Source organism: Glossina fuscipes, unplaced genomic scaffold, assembly GCF_014805625.2.
Source record: "Glossina fuscipes isolate IAEA_lab_2018 unplaced genomic scaffold, Yale_Gfus_2 60352, whole genome shotgun sequence".
Lineage (NCBI taxonomy): Eukaryota > Metazoa > Arthropoda > Insecta > Diptera > Glossinidae > Glossina > Glossina fuscipes.
The window spans coordinates 15,456-31,184 of NW_024002769.1; the positions used below are offsets into that span (position 1 = coordinate 15,456).

The 15,729-nt window shown below is 33.9% G+C and overlaps 4 protein-coding genes and 1 long non-coding RNA gene across 6 annotated transcripts; 1 reads left to right on the forward strand and 4 right to left on the reverse strand.

Annotated features, from left to right (window-relative positions):
- Window positions 1-1,227: 1,227 nt before the first annotated feature.
- Window positions 1,228-1,775, reverse strand: LOC119643332. The gene is made up of 2 exons (XR_005248267.1): window positions 1,537-1,775; window positions 1,228-1,460 (listed from the first exon to the last, which is right to left on the reverse strand). It is a non-coding gene; the product is annotated as an uncharacterized LOC119643332 (long non-coding RNA).
- A 3-nt stretch (window positions 1,776-1,778) lies between these two features.
- On the reverse strand, window positions 1,779-3,487 carry LOC119643337. The gene is given in 4 exon segments (XM_038042686.1): window positions 1,779-2,474; window positions 2,476-2,742; window positions 2,803-2,975; window positions 3,033-3,487. Coding segments are annotated over 4 exon segments (1,311 nt in total). The 5' UTR covers window positions 3,208-3,487.
- Window positions 3,488-6,932: 3,445 nt separating this feature from the next.
- LOC119643336 (acylphosphatase-2-like) lies at window positions 6,933-11,118 on the forward strand. Of its 2 annotated transcripts, XR_005248268.1 has the most exons (5): window positions 6,933-7,060; window positions 7,718-7,831; window positions 7,888-8,036; window positions 10,685-10,820; window positions 10,873-11,118. XR_005248268.1 is itself a non-coding variant. In XM_038042685.1 (4 exons), the coding sequence occupies exons 1-3, from the start codon at window positions 6,993-6,995 to the stop codon at window positions 8,000-8,002; spliced, it is 297 nt and encodes a 98-aa protein (XP_037898613.1). In that variant the 5' UTR covers window positions 6,933-6,992; the 3' UTR covers window positions 8,003-8,036; window positions 10,685-11,118. The 2 variants fall into 2 exon arrangements, 1 of the variants encoding a protein (XP_037898613.1); XM_038042685.1 differs by having other exon boundaries at window positions 10,685-11,118.
- On the reverse strand, window positions 8,164-12,541 carry LOC119643335 (bifunctional methylenetetrahydrofolate dehydrogenase/cyclohydrolase, mitochondrial-like). The gene is made up of 3 exons (XM_038042684.1): window positions 12,510-12,541; window positions 8,504-9,288; window positions 8,164-8,443 (listed from the first exon to the last, which is right to left on the reverse strand). The coding sequence occupies exons 1-3, from the start codon at window positions 12,524-12,526 to the stop codon at window positions 8,325-8,327; spliced, it is 921 nt and encodes a 306-aa protein (XP_037898612.1). The 5' UTR covers window positions 12,527-12,541; the 3' UTR covers window positions 8,164-8,324.
- Window positions 12,542-12,632: 91 nt separating this feature from the next.
- On the reverse strand, window positions 12,633-15,723 carry LOC119643333 (nuclear factor NF-kappa-B p110 subunit-like). Its single transcript, XM_038042683.1, has 2 exons — window positions 14,907-15,723; window positions 12,633-14,841 (listed from the first exon to the last, which is right to left on the reverse strand). Exons 1-2 carry the CDS (start codon window positions 15,702-15,704, stop codon window positions 12,976-12,978), a joined length of 2,664 nt encoding a protein of 887 aa, XP_037898611.1. The 5' UTR covers window positions 15,705-15,723; the 3' UTR covers window positions 12,633-12,975.
- Between the last annotated feature and the right edge of the window lie 6 nt (window positions 15,724-15,729).

Consider the following 15,729-nt stretch of genomic DNA (forward strand, 5'->3'; position numbering starts at 1 on the left):
GTGAACGTTTTGAGTTTAGTTCATATTTATTGGTTTTATAAAGTCTTATGGTTGCATTAGCCAATCACGTATCGTGTCGTAGCGAGCACGTAACAAACAAATAATAATTAATCATACATCTTCAATACCGCAACTCAATTGATATTGAAATTTTTTTCACCAAAGCAATTTTAACTTTACATTCAGCGTTAAAAGAAATTAAGGTATTTTTATCCGGCAACAATAAATATAGTTTTTATTTTTTAACTCTACTCAGTAAACCATTTGTTGTTAATTTGCTGGCCCGCAGAAGAAGAAGGATAACTTTGAAAACTTAAGACCCAAGTAGTAGTGGATTTTTCTTGTGTCCTCAATAGGCTTGTATATTGCAATTTCCGCAGATCGCAGGGCTTATAATCAATGGTATACTCTGTTCCTAATACGATTCTTTTCATTCTTTTCAAAGCAGAAGATCTGTTAAAAATTACAAAACTTTTGAAATAACAAATTTTACATAAAATCTATAGTGCATTGCTTAATTCTAATAATTAAAATCCTTCTGGGATTCCCTGACGAATCTCATAACAAGAAAGTACTCAGAAATAAAAATTCTTCCAAAACACACAGCGGCAAAGGTTTTCTTTTTTTTCTGGCAAAATTAATCCAAAATACCAATAACTCCTGTAAAAATCCTCTAAGGGATGCAGAGTTGAGAAGTAGCGAATATATTGACAATAATGCGGAATTAGCCAACAGGCTTTCAAACGACGACGATGACTTTAAAGGCGTAGAAATTCCGGATCGAAACTATATAAAATGTAATTAAACAGTTTTAAACAGTCTTGTTTGTAAACAGTCGATAAAAATAAAAAAAATTTTGCGTTTACCTTAGGGACTTTTTAACCTGAAAATAGGAATAACGCGTCATTATGAGCTGACGCAACGAAGCTCCGTTTGGAATGAATGAAAGTTGAACACATGAGAAGCAGCGTAAGCGAATACAATGAAGCCGTCCATGCCGAGAAATTTTTGGACTTTTTATGAATCTATTTAGAAATTGACTAGTTATATGATCTAGATATATATAAACAGCTAACATTAGAAGAGAATGAAGAAATATTCTTCATTGTGCCTTGCGGCCAAAGCAAGATCTCAAGAGGTGGCAAAGTCTTATGTATTATCCTGCTACGTAAGGACAGCGAGCCACGAAAAGGATCGTGTGGAAACGTAAGATTGTTATCGAGCAAGTGGTATAATATAAACACAAGGTGGTGCGTATATATTTGGTAAATATATAAATGTATTCACTGATGTTTTGAAATGTTGTCACGAATTGGGTTATCCGGCCATCAACTGAGGCCCGCTGAAAACGAGATGGATGTAGTTGCAGCAGTGGCCAACGCAGGTCGAAATGAGGCGGTTCCTGTGGTATCGATAAGTTGGAAAGAATAGCAGTGTCCCGCAAAGAAGCAAAATTGTGCCTGCCGGCGCATTAAAAAACAAAAACGATCATAACTTGACGAATGCGAAATAAAAACTCTTTCTTTATATACTTACGCATGCATAAACGGGATTGTTTATATTATTGCTTTGAGTAAAGTAAATTCGGTCATGAAATTATCAACTAGCTGCTTATCTAAAGTGCTTTTAGCTCTTTCGTATAAGTGCGCCATATTTTTCGGATCCCCTTGGTCACGTTCGAATTTAATATAATCAATCCACACTTGAGAATTAGTTTTACCAAAGTAATGTGTAGCATTTTCATAGCATTTCCGCCATCTGGACTTGTCTACCCGAAACTATATATATATATATGTATAAATTAGAAATAAATATGCACATTTATTAGCGGTACAATGTACTTTCAACATACCACTGACTTTACTTAATTCGTCATATTCTCTCCGAGTCCTATCCAAGGTCGACGTGGCAGAAATATATTCTAAATAATCTGCTCTGAAGGGAGCAAACTCTAAACTTAATTGCATGGCGGCATCCTTGGGGAAAATGACTATTCGAAACTGGGGCGAACCGGGCGAACTTTTACGATAACCTTCGTTATGCAGGTAAACATCAAAATTTATTGGCAATATTTCAATAGAAGAATCATCTTTCGCCTCCTCATTTTCTGTGTCATACGATTTTAAAGGGATAATGTTCAGTTTATGAAACGTTTCTCGAAATCTTTCATACTCAGCATCCGACTTAAGAAAGTCAATTAAGCTTTCATTTGGTATGTTTGCAGTTGTTGTAGCGGGTGTACTGAGGGTACAATTTCTTTTAATTTTATGCCAGTAATTGCAATCGTTATCATCTTGAGCGGGACGCTTTAAATTCGTTTCCATCTTCTTCCTAAAATCTAGATCGTTTTCACTATACTCATCGTTGCATACAATATTTTGTGTCCCTTTCTCTGGAGTTTTAATAGTTTCTTTTATTTGTTGAAATTGCTGCCTAATTTTTGTATAATCGACATAGTTACGTACGTAGTCAGGCACAATTTGTTCTTTTTGATTTCTTTTCTTGCTCTATTTCCATTTCCAATATATGCCAAATACAGTCTTCGCGAGATCGAATTTCCTGTTTTCGATGCGAGTGTGCTTTCGGTCGATTTTCATATTTGTTTAAAATGTAGCCAGAACGTGTCATAACTGAATACACCAAGTATTCGTCACAACGTTGAGAACGTTTTTCACCTATCAATAACAGATACGACTGTTCTATCGACGCAACGCAAGAGTTGTACTCCAGCTGCAAACGATTCTGAAAATTTATAGACTATTTTATAATCTTTTCTGATTGTTAATTTAGATATGGACTGACTTTTTCTAAAAGAAACAAAGCTTCATAATACTCCAGATAGTGCTGTCCGTGCTTCTCAAATTTACCATCTTTATGTATAACACGTAAAGCTTGGGTTTTATGGTCCCATTCAGCCAATGTCCGACCGCCTAAGCGTTCGATATGCGATCTAGATAACTGTTGCTCCAAGCAATCTTTGATAAAATTTTATTCAAAATTGTGTCATATCCTTACTGTAAAGCACAATTTACCATAAAGTTTCTCCAGCTCTTTAACCTCCTCTTCTGTATCTTTTGGTACAGTTTTCTTTAAACCAGCACTTGATATTCCTATATCTTTGTTTCTTAAAAGTATCAGTTCAGAACCTCTTAAATATTTAGTTTTTGGTTCGATTTCCACTACATCGTTTGTTATTTGAAAATCCATTCTTTAGAAATTAATTTCTTAAGCCACTAAAGTTGGAAGCATTTGCATTTATCTCTCGCTAGGACCTCGAATATAAACGACCAGAATTCCACCATAACGCATAATTTACAATTCAAACTGATTTTAACCTATCCATTAAACATATAAATCCGGCTTCTTTTATTCTCATTTAACTATTTTTCAGCGAATGCGGATGATTAACTGAGTTATTGCCATTTGCAACAATTATCGTATCCATTTGTGAATATAAGCCAAATATTTCAAGTATTGCCATCTTTAAATTGGAACAAAGAAATGATAACTAATACCAGGGGACATGAAAACAACAACTCCGAGGATAGCGGGAGATTATAAGTTGATTTGAAATATAGGAATTGGATTTTGCATTTTTTTTTGTTTTTTTTTTTGATTTGTGACACGCAAATGAGGATTTTTTCAGTAGTGCGTTATACAATAGTAAAAATATGGTTTGTCACTGTCTACATTACTAAATAAAACTAATTCGGTGCAGACTAGCTACATTTTTATGATTGAATTGTAAAACAAACAAACCAAATATATGCATTTGTTTAAGATGGAGCATCGAATTGTCTTGTTGTTGTTTCCTAATCCTAATTTAATTTCATGCATTCCACTTCTGTTCGATTTGTGGCCAAGATCCTTCTCGGTTAATTAAAAATTTCTTCACAAAACTCACTGAGCAATAGTATTTCGATTTTCTCAAGTGATATGAATAATTGGAGTTGGCCGGGGTGATGCTTGGAATTCTTTTAAATATATCTTATAAATGAATTTATAAATAAATAAATACATAAATATTTAAATAGATTTTCTTTTAAGAGAATTTTATTAATTAAATTAGGAAAGTAATAATTTATTAACAATTTTCGTTTTATATTTGTAATTGTCGCAAAAAGATTTTTTTTTTTTTTTTTAAATATAATTACATATATAAACTATTTATAATACTTGTATAGTAATAAAAAGTAATAATTTGTACGCTGATAGGTGGTGGTGGTGGTTGTGGTAGTTGTAATGGTGAATGGTTGTGGTGGGATCAGATATCTCGAATTCAAACGCATTTCAAAATACGTCCTGTAGAAGGTGTGGCTGTGACTTGTGTTAATAACAAACCGGTTATATTAGCATCGTCGTTATCATTACTATACAAGAAACATAGCAAAAGAAACTATTGAATTTTTCTTTTTGTTTTGCCTTTTGTTTTGTTTTGTTTTGTTTTTTTTTTTTTGTTTTATAAATTATTTATTTATTTATTTATTTTTTTTGCTTTATTTTGAATATTCATTTTTAATAAAAACCATTTAGAGTTGTAGCGGAAATTTAGTTCTTCGACAAGCACGTTGAGTTGCGTTATTATGATGATCGATCACAATACAATAGTAACAAGTACAGAAACATCAAAATAAGAAATCGTGCATCATTCCAAATAAAAATTGATTTCAAGACAACATAACGATGTTACATTACTTTACTATGTATCTAAGGTCTATGAGAAGAGAAATAGAAAACAAACAAAAAAACAAAAAACAAAAAAAAAAAAAAAAATGAAAAAGAATTAGGAAAAAACAAAATCAATCGAAAATGAAAATAAAAAATTCAAATGTTTTAAATTGAATTTGTAAGAGCATTAATGAATGAAATATGAAAACGACATATATATATATATATAGAAACGGTAAAAATGCAATATGTGTATGTTTTATTTCTCTCATCTGCGATAAAATCTATCGTGCGCTCATAAATGAAAAAAAAAGGTTAACGTAATTGCAGAAATTATAAATATCTCGAAATAGTCGATCGGTTAACGTTGATATTATGTCCGAACTAATTAGGTAGACGTCGTGTAGACGTCACGCAAATCTCGATTAGAGTCGATCCAAGTCAAGGGGACTCTAATGAATTTGAAATCACTGCAACGGGATTTCATGAATCACTTTCAAAGCCCCTTTTTTGCCTTAATCACGTTATTCCTGTGTATGGGTGCATACCTGGTTTGGCACGTATGCAGAAATAAAAAACAATTATAGTCTTTTTTTTTCCGTTTCAATGAATTAAATTCCAACTTGCCTTATATGGTGGTCAGCGAAAAGTTTTTTAAATAAACCAGAAATTTGATAGGAAATTGTGGATGAACTAAATAATTGATTACAATCATGGATGTTTTCATCGGACCCCTCAAACAGTATATTGGCATGTTTTGTTAAAGAGAGAAATTCATAACTGATTCCTTTAATTTAACCTTACATGGAAAATGATCAATTCCACCAAAAATTGTTATAATCTATGAAAAATGCTTACCATAGATAGAAGAATGGCTTTGAATTTTTAAATTTTAAATTTAATTTTTATATTGATCAATGGCAAACATTGAAGTCTTTCAGCTCGATAATAATACAGAATTAATATCGGTCATCTACTGATCAATACCTGATCTAAGTCAATTTCGATTCAGTTTAATCGCCCATCTGTTATTTATTACTAAAATTACCGCGAGAGTAAAAATTAAGATAGAAAGCTGATAGGCATCATCAAGTCCATCGCATCCGTTTTCAATTAGACAAATAAAGAGACAGAAGCCGTAACAGATATTGAACTAAGTTCTAAACCTAATTCGATTGAGAACAAATCATTAATTAAGAAAAACATTGGACCCTTATTCTATTATTATAGCAAATTTTTATCTGAATCAGCGCGAACTGATGCTTTACAAATTGATTTCAGCCAATGGATGCTAAACGCTCGACCCAAAATCCTTATGTGGATATAACTTTTCACAAATTTTCAAATTTCCTCCCTAAGTCGTCCCTAAGTCAATCAAATTTAATTATTGTCACCTCCCGGTTGACTACTTTATACCCACCTTAAAGCAATGCTTTAAGTATGGTAGATATGGTCAAGTTTCAAAATTCTGCGAAGCTAAGGAGAACAGATGCCTGAACTGAGGGACATCCCCGAGGTGTGTGAACTGTGAAACTATGAACCATTTGTCAACTTAATTAAGGAGGAAACACCAAAAAGAAGTTTCTATAACAACGTAAGGCTAATAGGAGATAAAGAGATAAGCGGGTCTCTGTGAAACCTAGCACCGACCTAGGTTTACTTAGAGAGAGGTCAACGTAAAAATTAAAACGTAGTCTTAAATTCATGAACGAATCTACGTTTATCAAATTCCTTCTTGCGTGAATGAATTATGATCAAAATACTATCTACAAAGGGCACACTTGCATGAATTATGATCAAAATACCATCTACAAACGGCACACTTGCATGCCTTCTGATAGAAAGTCTTAATACCGAAGAATTCATCAAATAACATGACGTGTTATATCAAGTGTATGTGAATGTTAAGCGAATGATAAATTGATGTTTGTTAAATTTTCAAATTTTCGTTTTATTTGGTTTTTGTATACAATAAACAAGAAATTTTATTTAATCAGAAAATTATGCTATATGTGCTTCTACTAAAAAAAATTTCATGCAAATGTGTCAGATATAAACAAAAACAAAATAAAAAAGTTACAGAGAGAATTTTTCTTATCTTTTGTTTACTTTTATTAAAAAATTTTTGGATATAAGTCGTTTTCAGACGCATACGGGTTGATTTTTGGTAATTTTGCGATAACTGTGGACTAATTTTTGGTAACTTTGTAACTGTTGGCAACTTTGTTCAAATATAAAATATTATTACATACTATGGCCGGGTCCGTTTTGACATATCTCAGCGAATTGTCGATTGTTGATTTGCTGAATTAAAGAACATAATTATGGCCACAAAAGGATTGTTTGCCGTAAATTTCGAAGTTTTTGGATTAGTTCAAGGTGTGTTTTTCAGGTATTTATCATAACCACTATTGCATCTCTGCTATTTCTAAAAATGATTTAATTACTTCGATTATAATTAGGAATTAACTTATGATAATTGTAAGCGGCTATCACGTTATTTATTTATTTTTGTGTTTGTACAATTGTTATTGTAATAAAACTGATGCCCAGCAGCTAAATACTCATTAGATTTTGTTATGACATCGTTGAACATGATAGAAATGGTTACCGCGATGATGATCCAGTTGTTTGTTGATATTGGTTGAATCGCATTTATAACGAAGACTAGATGTGCAGCAGATAAATGTCGTTGATGTAATATTTGCACCTATAGCGACATTCTTATTTAGTTTTATGGCTATCGCAGCAAAGTTGGACGTAAGATGAAGCGTGACGGTCAAGAACACTGCCAATAGAACTCGCAAGTGAATCTGTCGGAACTTAACTCCTCTCTGACTTTTTATGTCTATAGTACATTTCCGTAACCAATAATAACAGCTTTTTAACTGATCAGAACTTAACTGCATTTTGATCCAACATTCCCCCATTGCTTATTAGCTAGTATTCAAATGCCGATTTAATAATTGATTATAAACACTTTCTCTCTACTAAAAATCGTTTCATACAATGACCTCTAAACAAATCAATTATTTATTTATATTTTCAGGAAATATACTGTGCAGCGGGCAAAAGGCTTGGGGTTAAGAGGATGGTGCATGAATACTCCTAACGGAACCGTGCAAGGACAATTGGAAGGTCCAGAAACGAAAATAAACGAAATGTAAGTGATTTTATGAAATTTTGCAATCAATGAATTTAAATAATCCTCTTTATTAGGAAAGTTTGGTTAGAAACTAAAGGTAGCCCTAGTTCGCGGATCGATAAGGCGGTTTTTAGTGAAATGAAATCGATAGAAAAATATTCATTTTCCGATTTTGAAGTTAGACATTAATAGGATTGTGCGCTGCCTAAACAAGTTTGATTTTGTAATTATACTAGCACTACTTTAATATAAAGAAGACAATTAATTATTAAATATTTATTTATTTATTTATTTATTTATTTATTATTATTATTAACTATATAAAGTGCATTTAAACGGGAAATGAAAATAATTTATGATGACGACGTTAATAAAAATTTTTTCTTCTTTAGCTTTAAACTGATTATTATTATATTTTAAACTATTAAGTAATATGAGGAGGATTAATTGCATGTAAAAATACTATGAAGGAGTGAAGTCATTAAACTCTGAAAATATAGAATATTGATGATTATTCACATTTAGCTAAAGTTTTGGCAGCTTTGAAAGTATTATGCATCAACATAGCAACGGTCATTGGGCCGACGCCACCCGGCACGGGAGTTATCCAACCCGCTACTTGGCGTACCTCTGTGGATGTAAAAAGAAAGTGTAATTTTTAGTTGCGTAAAGCATAAGGCGTTCACTTACCTTCAAAGTCTACATCGCCCACTAGTTTAGTTTTGCCCGTATTCGGATCTGTTATACGAGTTATTCCCACATCTATGACACAGGCCCCAGGTTTAACCATTTCCTTAGTTATAAGACCGGGTACACCCGTAGCAGTTATTATAATATCAGCCATAGAGCAATACTTGGCCAGCTCTTTAGGCGGCGTAAAACGATGACAAATAGTTACAGTGACGTCTAAAGCTTTTGTTTCATTGCGTCCATCCGCGTGCATTAGCATTGCAATAGGCATACCCACGTTTTTGGAACGCCCTATTACAACTGCATTCTTGCCAAATGTTTCGATATTATTGCGCCTCATCAATTCGATGACACCAAGCGGCGTGGCCGGAATCAATGAATCCATATCAAGACACATACGTCCTACGTTGTAGACACTAAAACCGTCGACATCCTTTTCGGGAGCGACAGCGTTACATACTTTACGCTCATCGATATGCTCAGGAACTGGCAGCTGCACTAAAATGCCATCTACATTTGGATCATTATTTAATTCATCAATTACATCCAACAATTCTTTCTCGCTGATATCGGCCGGTAAACTCTTGGTGCAGCTTGTTATGCCCACCGTGGTAGCTGTTTTCATTTTATTGTTTACATATATTTGACTTGCCGGATCTTCGCCCACCAGAATGGCCGTGAGATGGGGCGTGCGATTGCCTTTCTTAACGAATGCTTCAATATCCCTGCGTATTTCTTCACCAATTTGGGCAGCAACTGCTTTTCCATCGATAATTTCCGCCATACTACAAAAAAAAAATGTGGTCTTGACTATTAATTTCGAAGGAAACTAGAACAGATTTTATATTTATTTCATATTACAATTCGGATTAATAAATCTTTAAAATTTTCAAGATTTTATGCAGAGCTTGGCATTACGTAGTTTGCTAAAGGTTTAACTTTTCTACATAAGGGGAATTAAGGAATCGGTTAAAAAAGTTACGAAATATTTTTTTCAATTTTCTTTCGAATTCTCCCACGCTAATCATCAATCCAGTTCTTTAGTAGGACTAGTCATTTTTTCAGTGTTCCCATTCCTGAAGTCACAATCCAAATTTCGCAATAGGTAACTTTTGTTCACTCCATGTTAACAATTAGGGCACTGTTGCTTTTTTCATAATTTACTTTTTCGAGAGACTCTGCAGCACCTAAATTTGCAGATACTTCTCGACACAAGCAAAATAGATGGACCACCTAGTATAACGGATAAGAATTTATCCTAATCTCTTATAATACTATCTACGTGACGCAATGTTGTTGTATTGTGACCAGAAATACAGAGGAGGGATCTAGATTCCTTTGTCTCACTTTATTCTCCTTTATATCCTACTCGCTTTTTAATCGTGCTGCTTGCCTTCGAAAATCTCGTTCATCGTTTAAGCCGGTCTTCCCCTAACAAACTCTCTTTCTTCTGATCATCACAGTGCGTGCTACCATGTACCATGGAAAAGTCCATCTAAACAAGTGTGAAATCTATTCAGTCATCGCTACCAGGACCACGTCTACCACACTTCCATCATTAAACGACCCTTCAGTTCGTTCACGACATATTGGCGGCGCATTAAATTTTTTGCATAGCATAACATTGCGAATGATTCATGCAAAAAAATTTTATTCATTGTTATTGTTTATACATAGGGGACATCCCCTAAACAACAGGCTAAACAGGCTAAACCCATATACACGCATGCATATATATGAACCTGACCACTACTACTATTACTACAGATAGACATGAAGGTAACAGTCAATCCGTGAAACACCATCTTAAGGGTTTTATTTGTATAAATAATAATAAATTTAATTGACACTGTGGTTTTTTTTACATCTTTACTCTACTTCTTCTTTCCTTAACAGGTAAATCTGTTAACAGAAATTGATCGATTTAGCAGAAAATGGCCAGAAATGGCCAGTTCAGATATGATATCAAAGAATATTGCTCTTCTTCTTCTTTTGATTGCATGACAAATTTTTGTTATATTGATGTATCAAAATATTATTACAATTATTAAAAATTTTTTTTTTTATTATTACAATTTTAAATTAAGTTAAACAATGGTGTAATAACTTTAACGATTTAGAAAACATAGAGAACGAATGGGATTTTAATTATTATTATATTAATGCCCTATATATATATAGATACATTGCCTGACATTGCTTGTAGCGAATTCGCTTGAAAATAAGAAAGCCTAGCCGATCAGAAAGATGAAGAAACGGACACTTACTCCGTGCAAGCGGACGTGTGGATGTTCCAGTAAGGCAACCTGCGCTGCTGGTAATTTCCTTAAATTGGATAGTTGGAAAATATAATAACAATTTAATTCCAGGCACACCTGCTTAACAGAAGTCTTACCCTCGCCTATTTTAAATGAGAACGGTCTTCCATATCAAAAGAGAAGGGAATCGAAACATGCTGTCCTTTCACCAATCGCAATCACGAACTTTATAAATTAGTAATTTACTTTCAATATTGTTTTTTTTTTTTTTTTGTAATGCATTAGAAAAGTAATTGTGCGTAAAGAAGAAGATAAATCGGTTTTAAGCAAATTTAAGGAATAACTTAATTTGAATATTGGTAAAAATTGATATCAGAGTAAAAGCAGTCGAGCGCACGGGCATTATGTCCACTGTCGGATTTACTTATAAAAAGGTTATCATTTATCGTCCTCCGTCTACGTATTCATTACAAAATTGTTTAATATACTCTTGTTTATTCTCGGCCCTCTTCCATGTTCAATTTCTTTTGATTAATTCATGAGGAAAACCCCAGGTGCTGCAATTAATCAGTCAGTCAGGAAAGATGAGCAATACATTTACATATACAATAAAGAATTTCCTTCCCTTTCTCTCACTTAACACTAATGCACTGCCCGCTGGAATAACGGAAAGCAAGTTTGTCAACAAAATTCAGCGAAATTGAGTCTGACACCTCTGTGTCTGTGTCTTACGTAAATGGCAACAAGTAATTGGTAAGCAAAAGGTAAATGTAAATCCCCAGCAATATATATGTAAAAGCTTATATACATTTCTACGATAATCTAATTGTGAATACAAAACAACTATAGATATGACTATTTTAGTGAAAATTGAAATTTTTCTTTTATTAAAATTTGAATCCAATTGAAATGTTCAATATACCACATACACTAAATATACATTAAATGATTTTCGAGAAATTCTTTGTTTTGCTGGTGGCACTACATTTATGCCTATATGAATATATATAAAAATATATATATATATACATGAAAATAATTATCACAAAAAGACAAAGCCACAATCGTGTATTTAGGAAGGTAATCCTCAATCCTCATTTTTCGTATCCAGTCCGGGCGAATATGCGTAAGAGGCAGAAAGAGGAAAGACATACTACCGCATTATGTGTAACTTTAAGTAATAAACTGCCGTTGCTATCCCGCAGCACACCCATTACAGAAATATCTGAACGACTATATAGAGAGAAATGGTTGAAAATTTTTGGATTTTTGGGTTGACTTTTTCTCATTTTGAAATAACTGTGAACTGATTTTTGGTAATGTTGAGGATTCAATTTTTATGCTATAGGTTTTTTTTTCATGAAAGAGGATTTGCAACGTATTGAAAACAACTCTGCGACGAACATTTAGTGGAGGGAAAAATAAATTTTTACATAATTTTCGAAAAAATAAAACCAAATGAAAAAGGATGCAAATGAAAGAAAAACAATAATTCATATATATTATTATATATATTATTCTTAACTGCTTGGCAGAGACTGTAAAATATATAAATCACCTTTTCTTTACTGTTGCAATTTTGAATGATCAGACGCGATGTTAACGGTCTTTCGCTTTCCAATTGTTGATAGATAAATGCCTTCATTTTCACTTTCCACTCCTTTTTAGGTTATATTTCGTGAAAAACAACTATACTTTTTAATTTATTCTTATATTATATATCCTATATATCCTGTCTCATTACTCACCGATAACGACGTATCATTGTTAAGTATAACTAGGAATAGATGTGGCGGTAATATCGTATCGGTGGTCCCAATACCTTTTCCCATTAAAATTCATCTGCGGTGCATCTTGACAATATTCTTTCTCGGCATGATTCGATAGTTGTTCAATGTCTTTGGTGGATGTGATTTCATTTTATTTCCAATAAACAGACAACCGAAGTTAATAAAACCAAAGACGAAATACATTTTATCATTAATGGAATCGATCGATAGATGCACAAAAGATATACCAATTGATAAGACCCCACACATACAATACAATGTCGGTTGGATTTAATGTCGAGGTGGGGTACAAAAATTGATTGTTGATTTAAAATTAACAAATATTTCTTTGTTAGAAAAACGGCAGATACGGTTGCATCTGTGCTTATAATCCTAGCGAAATAAAAAAATCATATTCAATATCTAATATCCGGGCTAGTATCTTCTATTTTTCCTCTTTGTTCATAATTAAAGATAATTTTTGAAAAGTGTTTACATTATTAAGCGCTATCTTTAAAGTGCATTTATCGAGAGATTCCTCGATTTTAATTTCATTTGTTTGTAGCATAGGCTCGTCATCATTCTCATCGTCGTCATCATCGGTTGATGATGATGTTGCTTCTTCTTCTTTGATAACAAGTTTCCGATCGTATTCTTCCTCCCTTTCGTTGACCGTTTCTTTGATTGCGTTAGCTATAACGCTACCAGATATTAGATCACTCATCTTATCGTCTGTATTATGATTTTGAAGTACATTCAAAATCTTCTGCCCCGATTTACTATCAATAGACAACTCCTTAGCCAAATCGTAGGGTGTGTAACCGGCTGCATTCTTTGCTTTCAATATTGATACTTTATTTTGCGTTTCTAATATAATTTCCACTAACGGTAAATGCTGCTGTTGGACAACCATATGCAAAGCATTACCGCCATCCTTATTATTAGCAACGGCGGCTATGGTTCTATCATGCCTAAGCATTTTAATTGCCATCTCGTAATTATTATCACGTATGGCCAGATGTAGAGGAGTGAAACCGTCATCGTTTAAAATGTTTAATTGTAAAATGATATTGGCATTGATGAAACTTTCCAGACATTTCGAGTATTTTTCACGCACAGCTATATGTATCGATGTATTGCCTTGATTATCTTGTAAATTTGCCCGGCAACCTAAAAGTAACAAAGGTCGTATATACTGAGCCCGATTATATAGACAAGCATAATGTAATGCTGTTTGTCCATTGCTATTTAATAAAGTGTTCAATAAGTTTTGGATATTGAAATACGTTAAAATATGGCATAATTGCATGGCCGATTTGTTATTATCGGCGAGGACAACTTCATGCATTATGGAATCACCGTTATCGCTATTATCCAAATGTTCATTGAAAATTTTTGTTATTTGCTCGGCTGCGGAATGCTTAACGGTCTCTTTGGCAATAGGTTTCTCATTACGTACATCGACATATATTTTTGATATACGTTGCAAATAGGGTGACAAAGTGCCTGTTGTTGGTTGATTAATGTCAGGCGCGTGTGAATAGTTGTCCATTGTCTTCTTTTCTATCAATTTTTTTTTGTAATGCATAATTTTTGATCGTTCGCCATCGCCACCGCCAACGCCATCCTTTTCCAAGCGGCCACCGCCATCAAGGGTCTGAATTAAATCATTTAAATTCATATCATCCGAATAACTTGAAAGTTTCTTCTTTAAATCGTTGTCTTGCAAAAGACGTTCAAGCTCTTCCATCATCTCAGCTGATGTCAAAATTTTAGATTGCTCATGTACGGTCTTGGGTAAATCACCTGAACTAATATTGCTATTACTTCGGCTCGAAGTTGTTGAACAAGTGCGTTTACGTTTCCTTGATATTAAAGCGTTACGCGGCTTGTAACGAAACGTTACCGGAGGAAAACTGCGTTCATCGTCCGATGGTCGCACAAGTTCAATGAAAACTTCTACCAAACGATCGATATCGCGATCTTTGTAAGGCGGCGTTTTGCAAACAATCGCGTATTGATGATGCACATCGGATTCGCGAAATTGAGCGAACGCCTCCCAAATTTCACCGTCCTCATCGTTCATTTCATAAAAACGAACTTTTATATTTTTTTTGCTAACCTTCTCTACCAATAATATAAGATCCTCATTACCAAGTACGCTGCCTGTGCAGATACTTAAACGTGTAATACGCAATTCTCCGGTCTGAGCCGATTTACGATTGTTGATAAGACGCGAATAAACGGGGGCAGCAATTGGCACGTACGTACCATTCTCTTCCACCCGGAATGCTTCATAGCAAAGTCGCACCTAATGTCCATGAATGTATTTATTAAAAGTAATCATTCTCGATTATTCTCCGCTTTCTTGCTTACCTGATTTAAATTCATATCTTTAGCCTCCTTTTCAGTTTGTTCATGAATTTTTTGTTCCTCCTTTGTAGTTAATTCGCGACCGCCTAACTCAAATATTAAACGTCGTCGTTTCTTTTTTAACAATTCACCCATAATGAATTTCTTAGCGGTATGAATGATTCCCATGTTAGCAAATTTCGCATAATAACCAAGTTCACCAACTTTTACATCGTGCGGATCACAGACGTCGTCGTCGTCTTTGCGTATGACAAGCTGATGCGAATGTGGACTCTCTAAATTTGCTTGGAACAAACTGCAACGAATTATTGCTGGATCTTTATAATCAACTAAACGCACTTCCGGAAATGTCTTTGGATTCCTTTGCGAGTTAGCTCCATTCAACGAGCCATGCGTTCCATGCATTTCGGATATATATCGAAATCGGAATTTTTCCATTGGCTCTTCAGTAATTTCCAATCGGGCTTCATATTTCATTTTTTCATTAAAGTCGCCGCCACGATTTCCCGCATGCGACATTTGCGCAAATTGTGATTGTGTATTGTATGGCTGAGTAGCAGCCATCGGCTGCTGTTGTTCATATTGGGACATTGACTGAGACGACATTACATTAAGTGTGGAAAATTCGACTGGTAAAGCGGATGCAGGCGATTGTGCTGGTGAATAACCCGAAGCAGGAGAATTCCATGGACCTGTTGAATATCCGCTTGTGCTTGTATTTGAAGATTCACTTCTATATGGTACTCTCTCCATTGTGTCCATATCAACAATGTCCTTTTCACCATAATATTCGTTTATCATGTTTGACGTTTCAAAAAAAAAAAAA